The 15,273-nt window shown below is 45.1% G+C and overlaps 1 protein-coding gene across 1 annotated transcript in view; it reads left to right on the top strand.

Moving 5' to 3' along the window:
- Positions 1–10,872, top strand: part of Ppcdc (phosphopantothenoylcysteine decarboxylase) — a 54,126-nt gene extending 43,254 nt beyond the window's left edge. The window contains exon 6 of the mRNA XM_026777237.1: positions 10,498–10,872. Coding sequence (XP_026633038.1) covers positions 10,498–10,680 — 183 coding nt within the window. The 3' untranslated portion in view covers positions 10,681–10,872. The remainder of the gene's footprint in view (positions 1–10,497) is intronic.
- The last annotated feature ends 4,401 nt before the right edge of the window (positions 10,873–15,273 follow it).

The following is a 15,273-nucleotide window of genomic DNA, read 5'->3' as shown; positions in this document are numbered from 1 at the left end:
AGGTGGGAGGAGTAAACAGAACAGAATGCTGGGAGGAAGAGGAAGTGAGCTCAGACTCGACAGCTCTGCTCTCTGGAGGAGAGGCCATGCTCCCCTCTCCCGGGCAGACGCACGAGATGAAGCAAGCTGCCAGGTCAAACATGCTGAATCTTTCCCGGTAAGACCGGTGCTACACAGTTTATTAGAGATGGGTTGATCGGGATATCAGAATTAGCCAGTAAGGGCTAGAGCTAATGGGCCAAGCAGTGTTTAAAAGAATACAGTTTGTGCGTTGTTATTTCAGGTAAAGCTAGCCCGTGGCGGGAGCTGGGTGGCAGAATGCAACCTGCAGCTCCTACAACATAAGGTGACTTAACCCTTTCCTCCCCCAGTAGCTTTTGGTCATGGTGTTTATCACAGCAACAGAAAGCAGACTGGGACAGAAGTCCACTCTCCGGAACACCCTCAGGAGGTGCCCTGATGGACTTGGCAGCCTGGGCTCATTCACCTCCACCCAAGAATACCCCTGCACATCCCACTGACCCTGGCCGGTCTGTCTGCTTCACTGAACTGAAAGTGCTTGAGGCAGGGCTGGGCCGTGGTTCAGAGCCAAGTCTAGAACACAGAGTTTGAAAATTAATGAATGTATAGAGCTTCCACAAGTGTGTAGGATAGGAGGGCTATGGGAGCTGCCTGCACTTGGTGTAATATACTTAAATCCAAAAGTACTGTTCCAAAATAGTTTATTGATTTAATTTTTTTTAATGAATGAAGAAACATAATCAGTCCTTGATTATGAAGCTCTGAAGTGGCAACCTCAGACTATTCTACTTGTATGAGGTGCCCTAGGTGGGCTGGTCAGTTCTAAAACAGGACCTTCTTCCTTCCCTTCCCTTCCAGGCCCCGTAGCATGCTGGCAGGAATATTTTAAAGGGCACTTGGGCCTCACCCTTATGCTGTCCAGCTATTGAAACAATAGACCCCAAGAAACTGGAATTGCTCTAGGAGTCCCAAGCTGGGAGAAGGAAAGACTGAAGTCTGATGGCTGTCAAAGAGATTTCACATAGTCTGACAGCTTGTCACTCACACTACCCTGTGGAGAGACTGGAGTTAAGATAGTTATTGGTCAGTGTCAGACTGGACCACACCCAGACTAGGACTATAGCTCTGCTGCCTCCTCCTGCTCCTGCTTCTTTAAATTGTATGTGTGTGTTGTATATGTGTATGAGGTTTGTATTTGTGTGTGTGTATGTGTGTATGTATGTGAGTGTGTGTTGTGTATGTGTATGAGGTTTGTATTTATGTGTGTGTATGTATGTGAATGTATATAGGTATGTGTGATGTATGTGATACACGTATGAGTGTCTATGTGTCTGTGCTATATGTGTGATATGTGTATATGTCTGTATGTGTGTATCTATGTATATGTGCTGTGTGTGTGATGTGTGTATTATATGTTTGTGGATATGTATGTAAATGTATATGAGTGTATGCAGGCATGGGTGATGTGTGTTTATGTTTGTGTATGTGATATGTGTGTATACATGATGCGTATGTGAGTGTGTGTGTGGTGTGTATGCAGGTGTGTGTATCTGAGTTTGGACACATATATGCCATAGCATTTGCATGAAGGTCAGAGGACAACTGATGTTAACCCTCACTTTTTCAAACAGGGTCTCTTTGTTACTGTGCTGGCTGCAAGCTTCCAGGCATCTCCTGTCTCTCTTCCCACAACACTGTTAGAGCCCTGGGGTTACAGGATATGTACTGGTTCTGGAGACATGGACTCAGGTTTTTACACCTGGACAAGCTCTGTACCCTCTGAGCTCGCTCTCTCTCTCTCTCTCTCTCTCTCTCTCTCTCTCTCTCTCTCTCTCTCTCTCTCCCCCCTCCCTCCCTAAGCCCCTCAAATGAGCTCCAGAGGTGGGCTTCGGGGAATTGCTGGGTTTCTTTTTGTTCTTCCAAGTGTAGCTGCCAACAATAGCAAGGATGGAGGCACAGCTGCACGCTGTTGCCCTCAGCAACCTGAGTTGTTCTATTTTGCCTTAGGGACCTTCACCTAGGCAAACCCAGGATTCTTGTCTTTACCACAGAAAAGAATGTCAGGATAGACCAGTATGAAGAAGCAGAGTTGGAGCTTATTAAGAGATTATAACATAGATTTTAAGCATGGTGTCTAAGGAAAAGAGGCTCTGGGAGAAGACAAGACAACCTGAGTGTAGCTGTATGCTTCTAGAAGGAGAGCTGAACTTGGGTATCTTTATAATGGCTATGTAGGATCCTGAGACTTTCTAAATTACTGAACAGAGAGTATAATTTGCAACAAGATTTAAAGGGTAAGATTTTTCCTTTTGTAAACAAAATTGCAAGGTGCATTTATAAGGGGTGTTGTTTATATTTGAGAACAATAAGAGAGGGTCAAAACCTAAAGTTGTGGATCATTTTAGCCCTAATTGAACACATGTGATTTATTGTCTTTGACATCTTTGATTGTACTGTCGTTCAGAAGAACACACATTGTCTCAGAAGGGATTTTGGCCTGGTCAGTAGTGTCTGAAGTTTCCTGACTCCCTTAGCAGAGTAGCCAAACCAGGTGAAAGTGGAAGAAATTTTTTTAATTTTATTTTATGTAAATATTTTTTTATTTTTATGTATGTGAGTGTGTGTGTGGTTCCTGCTGGATGCCAGTAAAGGGCATCAGATGCTCTGGGACTGGAGACACAGATGGTTGTGAGCAGCCGTGTGGATGCTGGGAGCTGACCAATGAGCTTCAGGGATCCTGTCAATGTTGAGGTTACAGTGTTTGTCGCTGTGCCAGCTTTTCCAGGGGTGCGGGGATCCGAACTCAGCTCTTCCTGCACGTGTGGCAGGTACTTTACCAACTACTCCATCTCGCCGTCTTTGTTGTTTTTATTTTTTAAGAACTCTTATGGTCCAGAAATGGATGATGGTGGTGCATGCCTTTAATCCCAGCTCTTGGGAGGCAGAGGCAGGCAGGTGAATCTCTGGGTTTGAGGCTAGTCTGGTCTACAGAGCGAGTTCCAGGACAGCCAGGGCTACACAGAGAAACCCTGTCTTGAGAACAATATTATGGCCCAGTGAGATGGCTCAGCTGGTAAAAGCACCAAGGTTGGTGACCTGAGTTTGGTCCCTGGTGTCCTTCTGAAGGAGATAACTGAATCACATATGTTGTCCTCCACACACACAAGCACATGTACACATGTGTACATACACTCAAGTATGTATGCACACTAAATACAAAATGCAATTAAATAATTTTTGTATTTATTAGGAGTTGAACCTAAGTCCTCACACATGCTAGGCAACTTTACCACTGAGATGTACTTTTAGCTCCGTTTAAAATTTTATTTTATTTTTGTCTTTGAGACAGGGTTTCTCTGTGTAGCCCTGGCTGTCCTGGAACTTACTCTGTAGACCAGGCTAGCCTCAAATTCAGAAATCTGCCTGTTTCTGCCTCCCAAGTGCTGGGAGTGCCACCATTGCCTGACTTTACGTTCTTGTTTTGAGACATGGACCTGCTCTGAAATTCAAACTGGTCTTGAATTGCAATCTTTCTTCCTCGGCTTCCCAGTAGCTCGGATTATAAAGCTTTCACCACCACTTCCAGCAAAAGCTTCCTTTACAGTAAATATGCCAGTTGTGTGTAGGAGCACTACAGGGTAAAGGCCCGAGTTCACTTCTGGGGTTTGAAAACACACCAATCCATGGAAGAGCTTGAAAATTCATTAATCCCTGGGCTCACCTCAAACTCAGGACTTAAAATCCCACCAATCCCCATCCTGGAAATCTCTACCCTGAAAAACTCCACCCCCGACAACCCCTGTATAAAGCCTGCCTCCTACTCAGTTCTCCACTGCTTCTTACCTGAGCAGAGGCAGCCACCCTCTTGTGTGAGATTTGTCATGCTGTGCTGACTGCATTCCGGGGTTCCCTCCGGCCAGGATAGCTTTCCCTTCAGAGCTGTACATTTACAGGCACACACCAGTAATCTTATTTAACCTCAGGAGTACTGAGACCTGCCTGAGCTACATGTGGAATTCTGGACAAGCTTGGATCACGTATCAAAAGTCTGTCTCAAAATCAAACAAATAAAATGCAATAAACATAACTGGGAAAGACAAAAGTAAATAATTGAAGTGAGTTTGACAAGTGTCTGGGCACAATGAAAGAACACAAAGCAAACCAACCTCTGACCAGGATGGCCATGCTGTCTAGTAAGTTTCCTCTGAGACTGAAACATTCCATCCTGCAGGAAGCTCCTTAAACAGGAGGGTAAACAGCCCAAAATAGCTTCAGGAAGTCCCTGGAACTGACCAGATTTACTAGGCTCCTCCCTGCCAGAGCAAACAATAAAAACTGGTAAAGAGACCCTCTCAGAGGAAGGGAAGTTCAGCTGCAAAGACTGAGCCAGCTCAGCTGTCTAGAGGAGGTTTAAACAAACTGAGCCACAGAGAAACCCTGTCTCAAAAAACAAACAAACAAAAAAAAACTTTAAAAAAATCTGCCTGGCGATGGTGGCCCACGCCTTTAATCCCAGCACTCGGGAGGCAGAGGCAGGCGGATCTCTGTGAGTTCGAGGCCAGCCTGGTCTACAGAGCTAGTGCCAGGACAGGCTCCAAAGCCACAGTGAAACCCTGTCTCGAAAAACCAAAAAAAAAAAAAAAAAAAAAAATCTTCTGCTCTTTAGAAGGGACCAGGAAGAAATGAAATATAAATCCCAAACAGAAAGAAAGCATCGGTGTATCTTGTATCTGTTAATGGACTGTTATGGAGAATGTAGATTGAGTTCTTAAAGTTGGGTGTGGTGGTTCATGCCTGTAATCCCAGCACTTGAAAGGCAAATCAGAGGGATTTCTGCAGGTTCATGGTCAGCCTGGTAAAACCCTATCTTAAAACAAAGCAAGCAAGAAGTGTTAGAGCTCAACAGCAAAGCAAGAGGATGAGGTGCCTCTAGACAGAGGCAGGCTCAGATGCTCAAGGCCATGAACTCAACACCCACACAAGCAGGCTATCCCTCTGTTCCCGATGACCCAAATTAAGAGTAGGCAAAAGGGTAAATAGCTACCTAACCAAGGAAAAGTAAATATGTACTTACCTAGTAACCCAACAATCTCATGCCTAGTTATCAGCCACAAAGAAATGAAGACATGTGTTTCTACAAATACTTGATTCCCACAATCAAGAAACATTATTCATAATGACCTAAAATTAGTAACAACTCAAAGTTTATCGACAAGAAAAAGTCAGGCGTGATGGCGCATGCTTGGTTTTTTGTTTATTTTTTTTCCTTATCCTTTCAAACCATTTTGTTTTTCTAACTTTCTTTTTATTCCTGTGTCTTTCACATCACACAACTCGATCCCATTCATTTCCTGTCCCTGCATGTGTGTCCTCTGCCCTTTCAGCCACTGCCCCCCCCCCCCAATAAAATTTAAGAGAAAAAAAATAGAAGGGAAAACAACATCTTATCCTGGAAGCTGTAGTGTGACACAGTGAGTCACACATATTTTCTACATATCTTTATTGGAAGTGTTCATTGCACAGAGTCTTTGGTCTGTTCCAAGGCCTCTGGTTTCTGCTACACTATCGATGCTGGGCCCTCACCGGGACTCCTTTTGGTTATTCTGCTATTGTCCTGTGTTGAGGAAACCCTGCAGTTTTGGGTCTCCAGGACCGGTCCCTTCACGTGCTCCAGCAGATCACAGGTGGGGTGGATATCGGAGTGGGCCAACCTATAATCCTGCTTCTGGCCTGGGTAATTGCAGGGTTGGTCAACCCACCAGCTCTCCCTTGTTCTCACCACCAGGGTGAGCTCTCCTGCATTGCCTTGGTGAGTTCACCCTTCACAGCGAAGAGCCAGGGGCAAGACCAGTTCTTCTGCTTTCATATCCTCAGGGTCAGATCTCCCACACCCACACCTCCAGGGCCAGCTCTATGGTGTTACCCAGGCGTGGTGCAGGGGCCGCTCTCCTGAGGGCTGCGGCAGATGAGGGGCAGGGCTAGCTCTCCAGCTCTTATGACCTGAGGGCCAGCTCTTCCAGCTGCCTCGGGCATTGATGGGGGTTGGGAGGGGACAGACACATCTCTCTCCTGCCTATGCTTCCATGTGACAGGTGAGTAATGGGGACAGCTCTTCCACGCTCACAGTATCAGGGCTGGTTCACCCCCAACCACTGTTGTGCTGCCTATGTGAGGAGCAGGGTCTGTTCTGAGCAGCTGGTAGAGGGCAGGGGCAGCTCTCCTACCTGTCTCGGGCATTGATGGGTGGCGTGAGGTGTGGAGGGTAGCATCTCTCCCCTGCCCATGGATTTCATACTCATAATCTCAGTGCATGGAGGACAGAAGCAGTTCAAGGTGGGTCTGAGGTCAGCTACATGTGGCCTGTCTCAAACAGGTTTTAAGGTGTGTGTGTTTGTGTGTGTGTGTGGTAGTAGTAGTAGTAGGTGTGTATAGGCACTCATGTCTTAGAACACATGGTGGAAGTCAGAGGACAACTTGCAGGAAGGAGTCAGTTCTCTCCTTCCATGTATGGGTTCCAGAAATCAAACTCAGTTCGTCAGGCTTGGTGGCAGGTGCGTGCCACCTAACGAGTCATCTCGTACCTAACGAGTCATCTCGTACCTAACGAGTCATTTCACAGTGACCCACCCTCTTTTCAGATAGATATTATTATTATTATTATTATTTTTTTTTTTTTTGGTTTTTCGAGACAGGGTTTCTCTGTGGCTTTGGAGCCTGTCCTGGCACTAGCTCTGTAGACCAGGCTGGTCTCGAACTCACAGAGATCCGCCTGCCTCTGCCTCCTGAGTGCTGGGATTAAAGGCGTGCGCCACAGATCTTATTATTTTTATGTGAATGGGTGTTTTGCCTGTGTGTCAGTCTGTGTACCAAGTGTGAGCCCAATGCCTATGGAAGTCAGAAGAGGGTGTTGGATTCTCTGGATCAATGGAATTGGGGTTGGGGATGGTTGTGAGCCACAATGTGGGCACAGGGAGTCAAACCCTAGTCCTCTTCAAGAACAATCAGTGTTCTTAACCATTGAATCATCTTTCCAGCCCTTGCCCCTTTTTTATGAAAGAGAGAAAATAAATATATTTAGTACACTGCAAAGACCACAGCAGAAATGAGGATAACAGAGAAAAGCCTAGTTTTAAATGTCAGAAAATTTTAGTGTCAAGGAAAGCATAAATGATAGCAATGACAATACAGTTCTTTTTGGTGGTGGTGGTGATCTTATTCAGTAGCCTAGGCTGGGTTGAAACTCAGATAGCCGAGGCTGGCCTCAAGCTCAAAGCATTGTCCCCCAAGTGCTGGGATGCAGGTTTGAAGCAAGCCTGGTCTGTGTGGTTTCAGAATAGCCCAGTTGTGATGGTTTGAATAAGAATGGCGCCCGCAGGTTTAGATATTGAAGTGCTTTGTCACGAGGGAGTGGAACTCTTTGATAGGATTAGAAGGATTAAGGGGTATGGCTTTTTGGAGGAAGTGTGTCACTGGGGGTGAACTTTGAGACTTCAAAAGCCCATTGCCAGGCCCAGTCTCTTTCTGCCTCTCTGCCTAAGGATCAAGATATAACTCTCAGCTACTACTCCAGCACTTGCTTGCATGCCACCATGCTCCCTGTCATGATGAAACTGTAAGCCAGCCCCAATTAAAAGCTTCCTTTTATAGGAGTTGCCTTGGTCACAGTGTCTCTTCACAATAATAGATCAGTGACAAAGACATACTCCATACAACAAAGCCTTGTCTCAAAAGGAAAAAAAGGAAAGTGGGGGTGAGAGCTAGGGATGTAGCATGCATAAAGTCCCGGGTTTGACCCCCAGCACCCCTTAAACCAGGTGTCATACCATGCCTCTGAAGAATAGAAGAGCGAGGTGGGGGTGGGTGGAGAGAAAGCAGGCCTGTGACCTGAACCCATTAAATATGATTGGGATTGTTGATTGAGAGTGCAGTCATGCACCGAGTGGATCCAGACTGCACAATGGCATGACCACCTGAAAGGCAAATTGGAAATTTATTATAATATAAAATACAGGGCCTGGAGAGATGGCTCAGGGGTTAAGAGCACTGACTGCTTTTTCAGAGGACCCAGGTTTGATCTTCAGCGCCAACACTGTGGCTCATAACCATCTGTAACTTCAGTCTCAGGGGATCCAGTGCCCTCTTCTGGCATCCAAGGGTACAGCATGCACATGGTACACAGACATAACAAAACACCTATAAGTACAAAATAATAAAAAAATCCAAACAATAATTAAAAAGTAAAATAGATTTACTATATGATCCAGAAATCTGACTTGTCACTCAGAAGAAATAAAATCATACTGGGTGGTGGTGGTGGTACACCTTTAATCCCAGCACTCGGGAGGCAGAGGCAGGAGGATCTCTGTGAGTTCGAGGCCAGCCTGGTCTACAGAGTGAGTTCCAGGACAGCCAGGACTGCTACACAGAGAAACTCTGTCTCAAAAAAACCAAAAAAAAAAAAAAAAAAAAGCAAAGAAATAAAATCATTTAATAACACAACGCAAAAGTCTGCATATGGATACCTGATGTAAGAAATCTTTTTGTATAGGTATTAATTTTATTGCTTAATTAACAAAGAAACTGCTTTGTCTTGTGATAGGGCAGAGTAGAACTAGGTGGGAAACCTAAACTGAATGCTGGGAGAAAGAAGGCGGAGTCACTGAGAAGCCATGTAGCCACTGCCAGACACATGCTGGAACCTTGCTGATAGGCCATGAGCCTCGTGGTAAAATATAAAATAATAGAAATGGTTTAAGATGTAAGAGCTAGCTAGAAATACGCTAGAGTCATTGGCCAAACAGTATTGCTATTAATATAGTTTCAGAGTGATTATTTCATGGTCTGGGCAGTCAGGAACAAACAAGCGGCCTCTGACAACAGATACCAGAATTGAGGAAACAAAAATTAGGAAGAAGATGACTAGAATTTTCAAGTTCTGGAAAAATCCGAAGTCAAGAAAGGATAAGATGTGAAAATAAAATGTCATAAAGAACGAGAGTCCTAGGACTCTGTAGTTGTCAGGTGAGTCTTCATTGCATCTGAATTTCCTTCGTAAAATGCTAGGGAAGGTCAGACAGGTGGAATTCACACAACTGGGAATGGCTCCTATTTCTGGCAGCTGAGCAGAAAGATGTCCCCTCTTGTGGTTGAATGTAAAATGTTCCCACAAGAACACTGTGTTTGACTACAGGTCTCAGCTGGTATTCATTTGGGAAGTTTTGGACCCTTTGGGAAGATAACCTACCCAGCCAAAGAGAGTCTCAGGAGGCAGGTCTGGTGATATTGGCTTCTGGTTCAAACTAGTGCTCTCTGCTTCCTGAACCACCAAGAGAAAGCAACATGGCACAGGCCCACAGACACAGATGAGCCTTCCTTAGCTTCTGTCTATTGCTGTGAAGAGACACCATGACCACGGCAACTCTTATAAAGGAAAACATTTAACGGGTGTTGGCTTACAATCTCAAAAGTTTAGTGCATTATCATCATAATGAGAAGCATAATAGGGGCAGGCAGGCATAGTGCTGGAGAAGGAGCTGAGATCTTGATCCCCAGGCAACAGGAAGTGAACTGTGTACCACACTAAGTGTAGCTTGAGCAAATGAGTCCCCAAAGTCCACCCCCACAGTGACACACTCTCTCCAACAAGGCCACACTTCCTAATAGTGTTACTCCCTATGAAGGGCATTTTCTTTCAAACCACCACATTCCACTCCCTGGCCTCCAAAGGCTTGTAGCCATATCATGAGGCAAAATTGCATTCAGTCCAGCTTCAAATGTCCCCATATCTATAAAAGTCTCAAAGTTATTTAAAAGTCTAAAGTTCAAAGTTTCTTCTGAGATTCATTCAATCTCTTAACTGTTATCCCCTGTGAAATTGAAAAGCAGACTGCATACTTCCAACATATACTGGCACAGGATATACATTAACATTCCAAAATGTAGGGAAGGGAACATAGTGAGGAAATATGGGACCAAAGCAAGTTTAAAAACCAGCTGGGAAAACTCCAAACTGGTGTGGGAAGTATATTTGCTGCTTTTACTGGTTAATGAATAAAGAAGCTGCTTCGGCCTATGACAGAGTAGAATAGAGCAAGGAGAGAATTATAAGCAGAAATAAAGGATAAAATAAGGTGGAGTCAGGGAGACGCCATGTAGCTGCTGAAGGAGACTGTCACCCTGGAACCTTACTGGTAAACCATGAGCCTCAGGGTAAAATATGAAATAATAGGAATGGGTTAATTTAAGATGTAAGAGTTAGTTAATAAGAAACCTAAGCTACTGGCCAAGTGGTGGTGTTGTAATTTTATAGTTTCTGTGTCATTATTCCGGTCTGGGCAGCCGGGAAACAAACAAGCAGTCTCTGCCTACACCAAACTTAATATCTCCATATCTGATGTCAAAATGCTCTTGGGTTCTCCAACTCTTTTCAACTTTGTTAACTACAACTTACTTCTTTCCGATTCCACTCTCTGTTAGCCAGCTCTCCTGGGCAGGTATCCCGTGGCTCTGGCATCTCCAACATCTTGGGATCTCCAAGGCAATCCAGGCTTCACCTGCACAACATTAGGCAGTGGTCTCTGTAGGCCTCCATTCAAGGACACCTCTGACACATCCCTAGCCTCAGCAGCTTTCCTTAGCCGTGGAGGGCAAATTCCATAACCTCCTTCTTCTGTCCTTGACTCTAAAACCAGAACCATGTGACTGAAGCTGCCAAGTTCTGCTGCTTGCTGGGGCCTGAGCATGGCCCTCTCAGCCAATTGCATCCTCACCAGCTTTCTGTTCCCAACCGTTTCCTTCACTGTCTCAGTCTGGCTGTCCTGAAACTGGATCTGTAGACCAGGCTGGCCTCAAACTCTGCCTTTGGAGTGCTGGAATTAAAGACATGCACCACCATACCTGGCTCTGAGTTTCTCTTTAATTCCCTTCACAAATTGGAACTTTAGCTGGGTGGGATCTTGTCCTGAGATCACCACTACCTTTATTTCATTTCTTATCTGTTTACCTCCTTAAATACAGGATTTAACTCCATTCCACTTCCTTTTCTCCTCAAATTTTTCTACATCTTGTATTTTTCCTTGCTCAGATTGCTCCTTTTAATTATAAATCTTCATTAATATATATTTTTTTTGGTTTGGATTTTCGAGACAGGGTTTCTCCGTAGCTTTTGGTTCTTGTCCTGGAACTAGACCAGGCTGGCCTCGAACTCCCAGAGATCCACCTGCCTCTGCCTCCCGAGTGCTGGGATTAAAGGCGTGCGCCACCACCGCCCAGCTTAATCTTCATTAATATTAACACTAATAACCATACAGCAGTCTATACTAGGCTGTTGTGAGATTACTTCTGCTAACAGAATTAATCCAAAACCTCTTCAGTTTAGCCTCAGGCAGGTTTTTCAGACAGGGGCAAAAAGCAAGCACATTCTTCATGAAATATCACAAGAACCATCTCTAGGCCACAAATCAATATTCTTCTCCTTTGAAACCTCTTGATCCAGGCCCTCACAGTTCAAATCTTCCATGCTCTTACTAATATGGCCCATTAAGCAGTGCTTAAAGTATTCCACTGCTGTCATAACCCAAAGTATAAAAGTCCAAATTCCTCCAAACAAAAACATGGTCAGGCCTATCACAGCAATACCTGGTACCAACTCTGAGAGATCTGCATATCACAAGAATGATCTCTAGACAACATTCTAAAATCCTTCTCCTCTGAAACCTCTTACAGTTCATTAAATCACACTCAACAGCACTGACTTCCATGCTCCTACTAGGATGGCCTATTAAGCAGCACTTAAAGCATTCCACTGCTTTTCAAATCCAGAGTCCCAAGGTCCATATATTCCTTCAAACAAAAGCACGGTCAAGTGAATGGGGCCAACCCTGGTGACTGGTGGTTTCCAGAGAGGAGACAAAGAGTAGGTAAGGGATCTGATCTCCCCTTCTGACTGTCAAGGGCATCGGAATTTACGTGGTCTGTAAACACATATGCAGGTAACACAACAAAAAATAAAAATTAAAAAAATCTTAACTGACCCGTCCAGCAGGTCCAGTTATTCCAGACTTCTGAAGGGGCACTACCTGAAAAAATCATGGGCAAGAGGGAGACCAAGCAAAGTTCTTGTCAAGGTCTTCGTTTATTGAAGCAAGCTTTTGTCTTAAATAGTCCTCCAGTGAGAGCCGGGCGGTGGTGGCACACGCCTTTAATCCCAGCACTCGGGAGGCAGAGGCAGGCGGATCTCTGTGAGTTCGAGACCAGCCTGGTCTACAAGGGTTGTTTCCGGACAGGCTCCAAAACCACAGAGAAACCCTGTCTCGAAAAACCAAAAAAAAAAAAAAAAAAAAAAAAAATAGTCCTCCAGTGAGGAACTCGGGAGGGGGAAGGGGGAAGGGAAGGAGAGACATCAACTGATGACTGAGCCTCCGGGAATCATTGTCACACAGTGAACATGTGTATCTGGGTGTGCACTACACATGGGCCAGTGTCCTCAGAGGCCAGAGGAGAGTGTTGGATCCCTTGTCCCAGGTGGTTGTGAGTCTTCTGGCATGGGTCCCCAGGAAGAGAAAATGCTCGCACCTGCTGAGCCATCTTGCCCGCTCTTGTATTTTTCTATCTCTATGTGCCCAAAGTTGCATAATAATGTCCTGGTCCAAAAGAAGTCGCAAGTAGAAACTGTTTAAGAAATTGTGATATAAACTACTGTTTTTATATATTTATTTTGTATTCTGTAACCTTACTGAAACAATTTACCAGTTCTAATAGTGTTCTGTTCTTGTTTTTGGTTTTGGGAAGGGGGACCCGAGGGAGCCCTGCCTGTGTAAAGAACAGATAAAGCCTTGAGTGCATGTGTATTGTAGTCATAGGCACCACCATGTCAAAGGACCCAATGCCTCAGTTCCATGGGAATAGATGAACTTCCCTCCACCCCACCAGCCCAGGGAGCTCCAGTGGAGTGATATTTTGTTTGTGTTTTAACAAATAAAGCTTGCCTGAAGATCAGCTGGCGGAGCTAAACCACTAGAGTCCAGGTGGTGGTGACTCACACCTTTAATCCCAGTCCTTGGGAGTCCTAGGGTTTTAATCCCAGCACCAGGGAGGTGGAGACAAAGGGGGTATGATTGGGTGGAGAGAGGAATATAAGGTGTGAGGAGACAGGAGCTCAAATGCAGTCTGAGGAAGCAGTCTGAGGACAGAATTGCCCCTTTGCTCTGAGCATTGGTAGAGATAAAAGGTCTCTCTAGTGGTTGGCTGCTCTGCTTCTCTGATTCTTCAGCTTTCACTCCTGATAACTGACTTCAGCTTATTCTTATTAAGAACAATTAGAAGCCAGGTGGTAGGGATGCATGCCTTTAATTCCAGAACTTGGGAGTCAGAAGCAGGCGGATCTCTGTGAGTTCGAGGCCAGCCTGGTCTACAAGAGCTAGTTCTAGTAGAGGCTCTGAAAGCTACAGAGAGCCAGGTGGTGGTGGTGCAGGCCTTTAATCCCAGCACTGGGGAAGCAGAGGTAAGTGGATCTTTGTGAGTTCGAGGCCAGTTCCAGAAGAAGGGGAGGAGAATGAAGGCAAAACCCAACCCCTGCAAGTAGTCCTCTGACCTTCCCACATATGCTATAGCATGTGAGCATGTGCAGCAAGTCTTAGTCAGGGTTTCTTTTTTTTTTTTTTCTTAGTCAGGGTTTCTATTTTCGTGAAGAGACACTATGACCACAGCAATCCTTATAAATGAAAATATTTAATTGAGCGGGTGGCTTACAGTTCAGAGGTTCAGGCCATTATCATCATGGTGGGAGCATGCAGGCAGACATGATGCTGGCTACATCTTGATCAGAAGGCAACAGAAAGGGACTGACTCACTGGCATGGCTTGAGTATATATTAGACCTCAAATGTGGTTTCCACAGTGACACCCTTCTTCCACCAAGGCCACACCCACTCCAACAACAGTGCCACCTCCTAATAGTGCCACTCCCTTTGGGAGCCATTTTCTTTCAAACCACCACATACACATATCCCCACACAAATACAATGTAAAAAAAATGAACAAAATAGGTATGTAAAGGGAGGAAGACCAGGAGTTCAAGGCCAGCGTCAGCTACATAACAAATAGAAGAGCCTGGGAACTGGGGAGATAGTTCAGTGAGTAAGAGTGCTTGGGTGTCTTTTATATGTGTGGTATGTGTATGGTGCACACGCATACCCAATGAGCCATCTTACTACCCACTTCCTGTGCCAGCACTCTTTTTAGTTTTTATTTCAAGGCAGGATCTCACCAAGTTGTCTAGACTGGCCTTCAACTCGCTCTGTAGTCCAGACTTGCCTTGAACTTGCAATCCTTCTGCCTCTGCCTCTTGAGGAGCTAGAATTACACACGGTGCCACCTGGCTCGAGACTCTGTTGTAGTAGTCTTCTGAACTACAGTGAGTTGCTTCTAGAGTCTTAGCTCTGTGTGGGAAACACTCCAGGGTCAATGCTTGTGGTCATCGTGGTGACCTTGTCCCTGGCAGGTATTCTGTAGACTGTAAGAGGAAGTAGTGATGTGGAAGCGTGCTTACTGCATTTCCCTCTGTGAACGATGGTGGGGCAAAGAGAGAGGACAGGTCTGATAGATATGTGGAATGCACATATGACAATTGTACATAACATAGCAATGTTAAACTAGAAGCTGTTTAACATCATGTGAGCATTGGAGCCCTGTTTTTCTTTGTCCCATATAGGTGTAAGTACTGCTACTTGTAGGCATCCCATAGCTTGTGGCTGGTGTGGGAAGTCCTGTCTATGTGTTGCTTCCATTGGTTAATGAGTAAAGAAGATGCTTTTGGCCAATGGCTTAGCCAAATATAGCCAGGCTGGAAAAGATCTAGAGAGAGAGTAGGCAGAGTCAATGAGAAGCCATGTAGCCACAGGGACAGAGGCCTGCGCTGGAGCTTGCCAAAACTTTGCCAGTAGGCCATGACCTCGTGGTGATGCACAGATTAATGGAGAAGGGTTAGTTTAGGATATAAGAGTAAGCCAAAAATATGCTTAAGCTATTGGCCAAAGAGGATTACAAATAAAATAGTTTCAGAGTGATTATTTCGTGGTCCGGGCAGCCGGGAAGGAACAAGCAGCCTCCCCCAAGAGGTGGCTTCTGAAGATTGGATGAGTCATAAAATGATCTCCGAGTAAAGAGAAGACCAAGACTTTTGAGACCTTGGGTTGTCATAATAGTCGTGTAAAGTAAAGTGGCAGACTCAGTCTGCATATAGGTTCTGTTGGGA

The sequence above is a fragment of the Microtus ochrogaster genome, unplaced genomic scaffold (genome assembly GCF_000317375.1).
Source record: "Microtus ochrogaster isolate Prairie Vole_2 unplaced genomic scaffold, MicOch1.0 UNK49, whole genome shotgun sequence".
Taxonomy (NCBI): domain Eukaryota; kingdom Metazoa; phylum Chordata; class Mammalia; order Rodentia; family Cricetidae; genus Microtus; species Microtus ochrogaster.
Note: the sequence above shows the minus strand (reverse complement) of the source record. Positions and strands in the feature narration are given on the sequence as shown.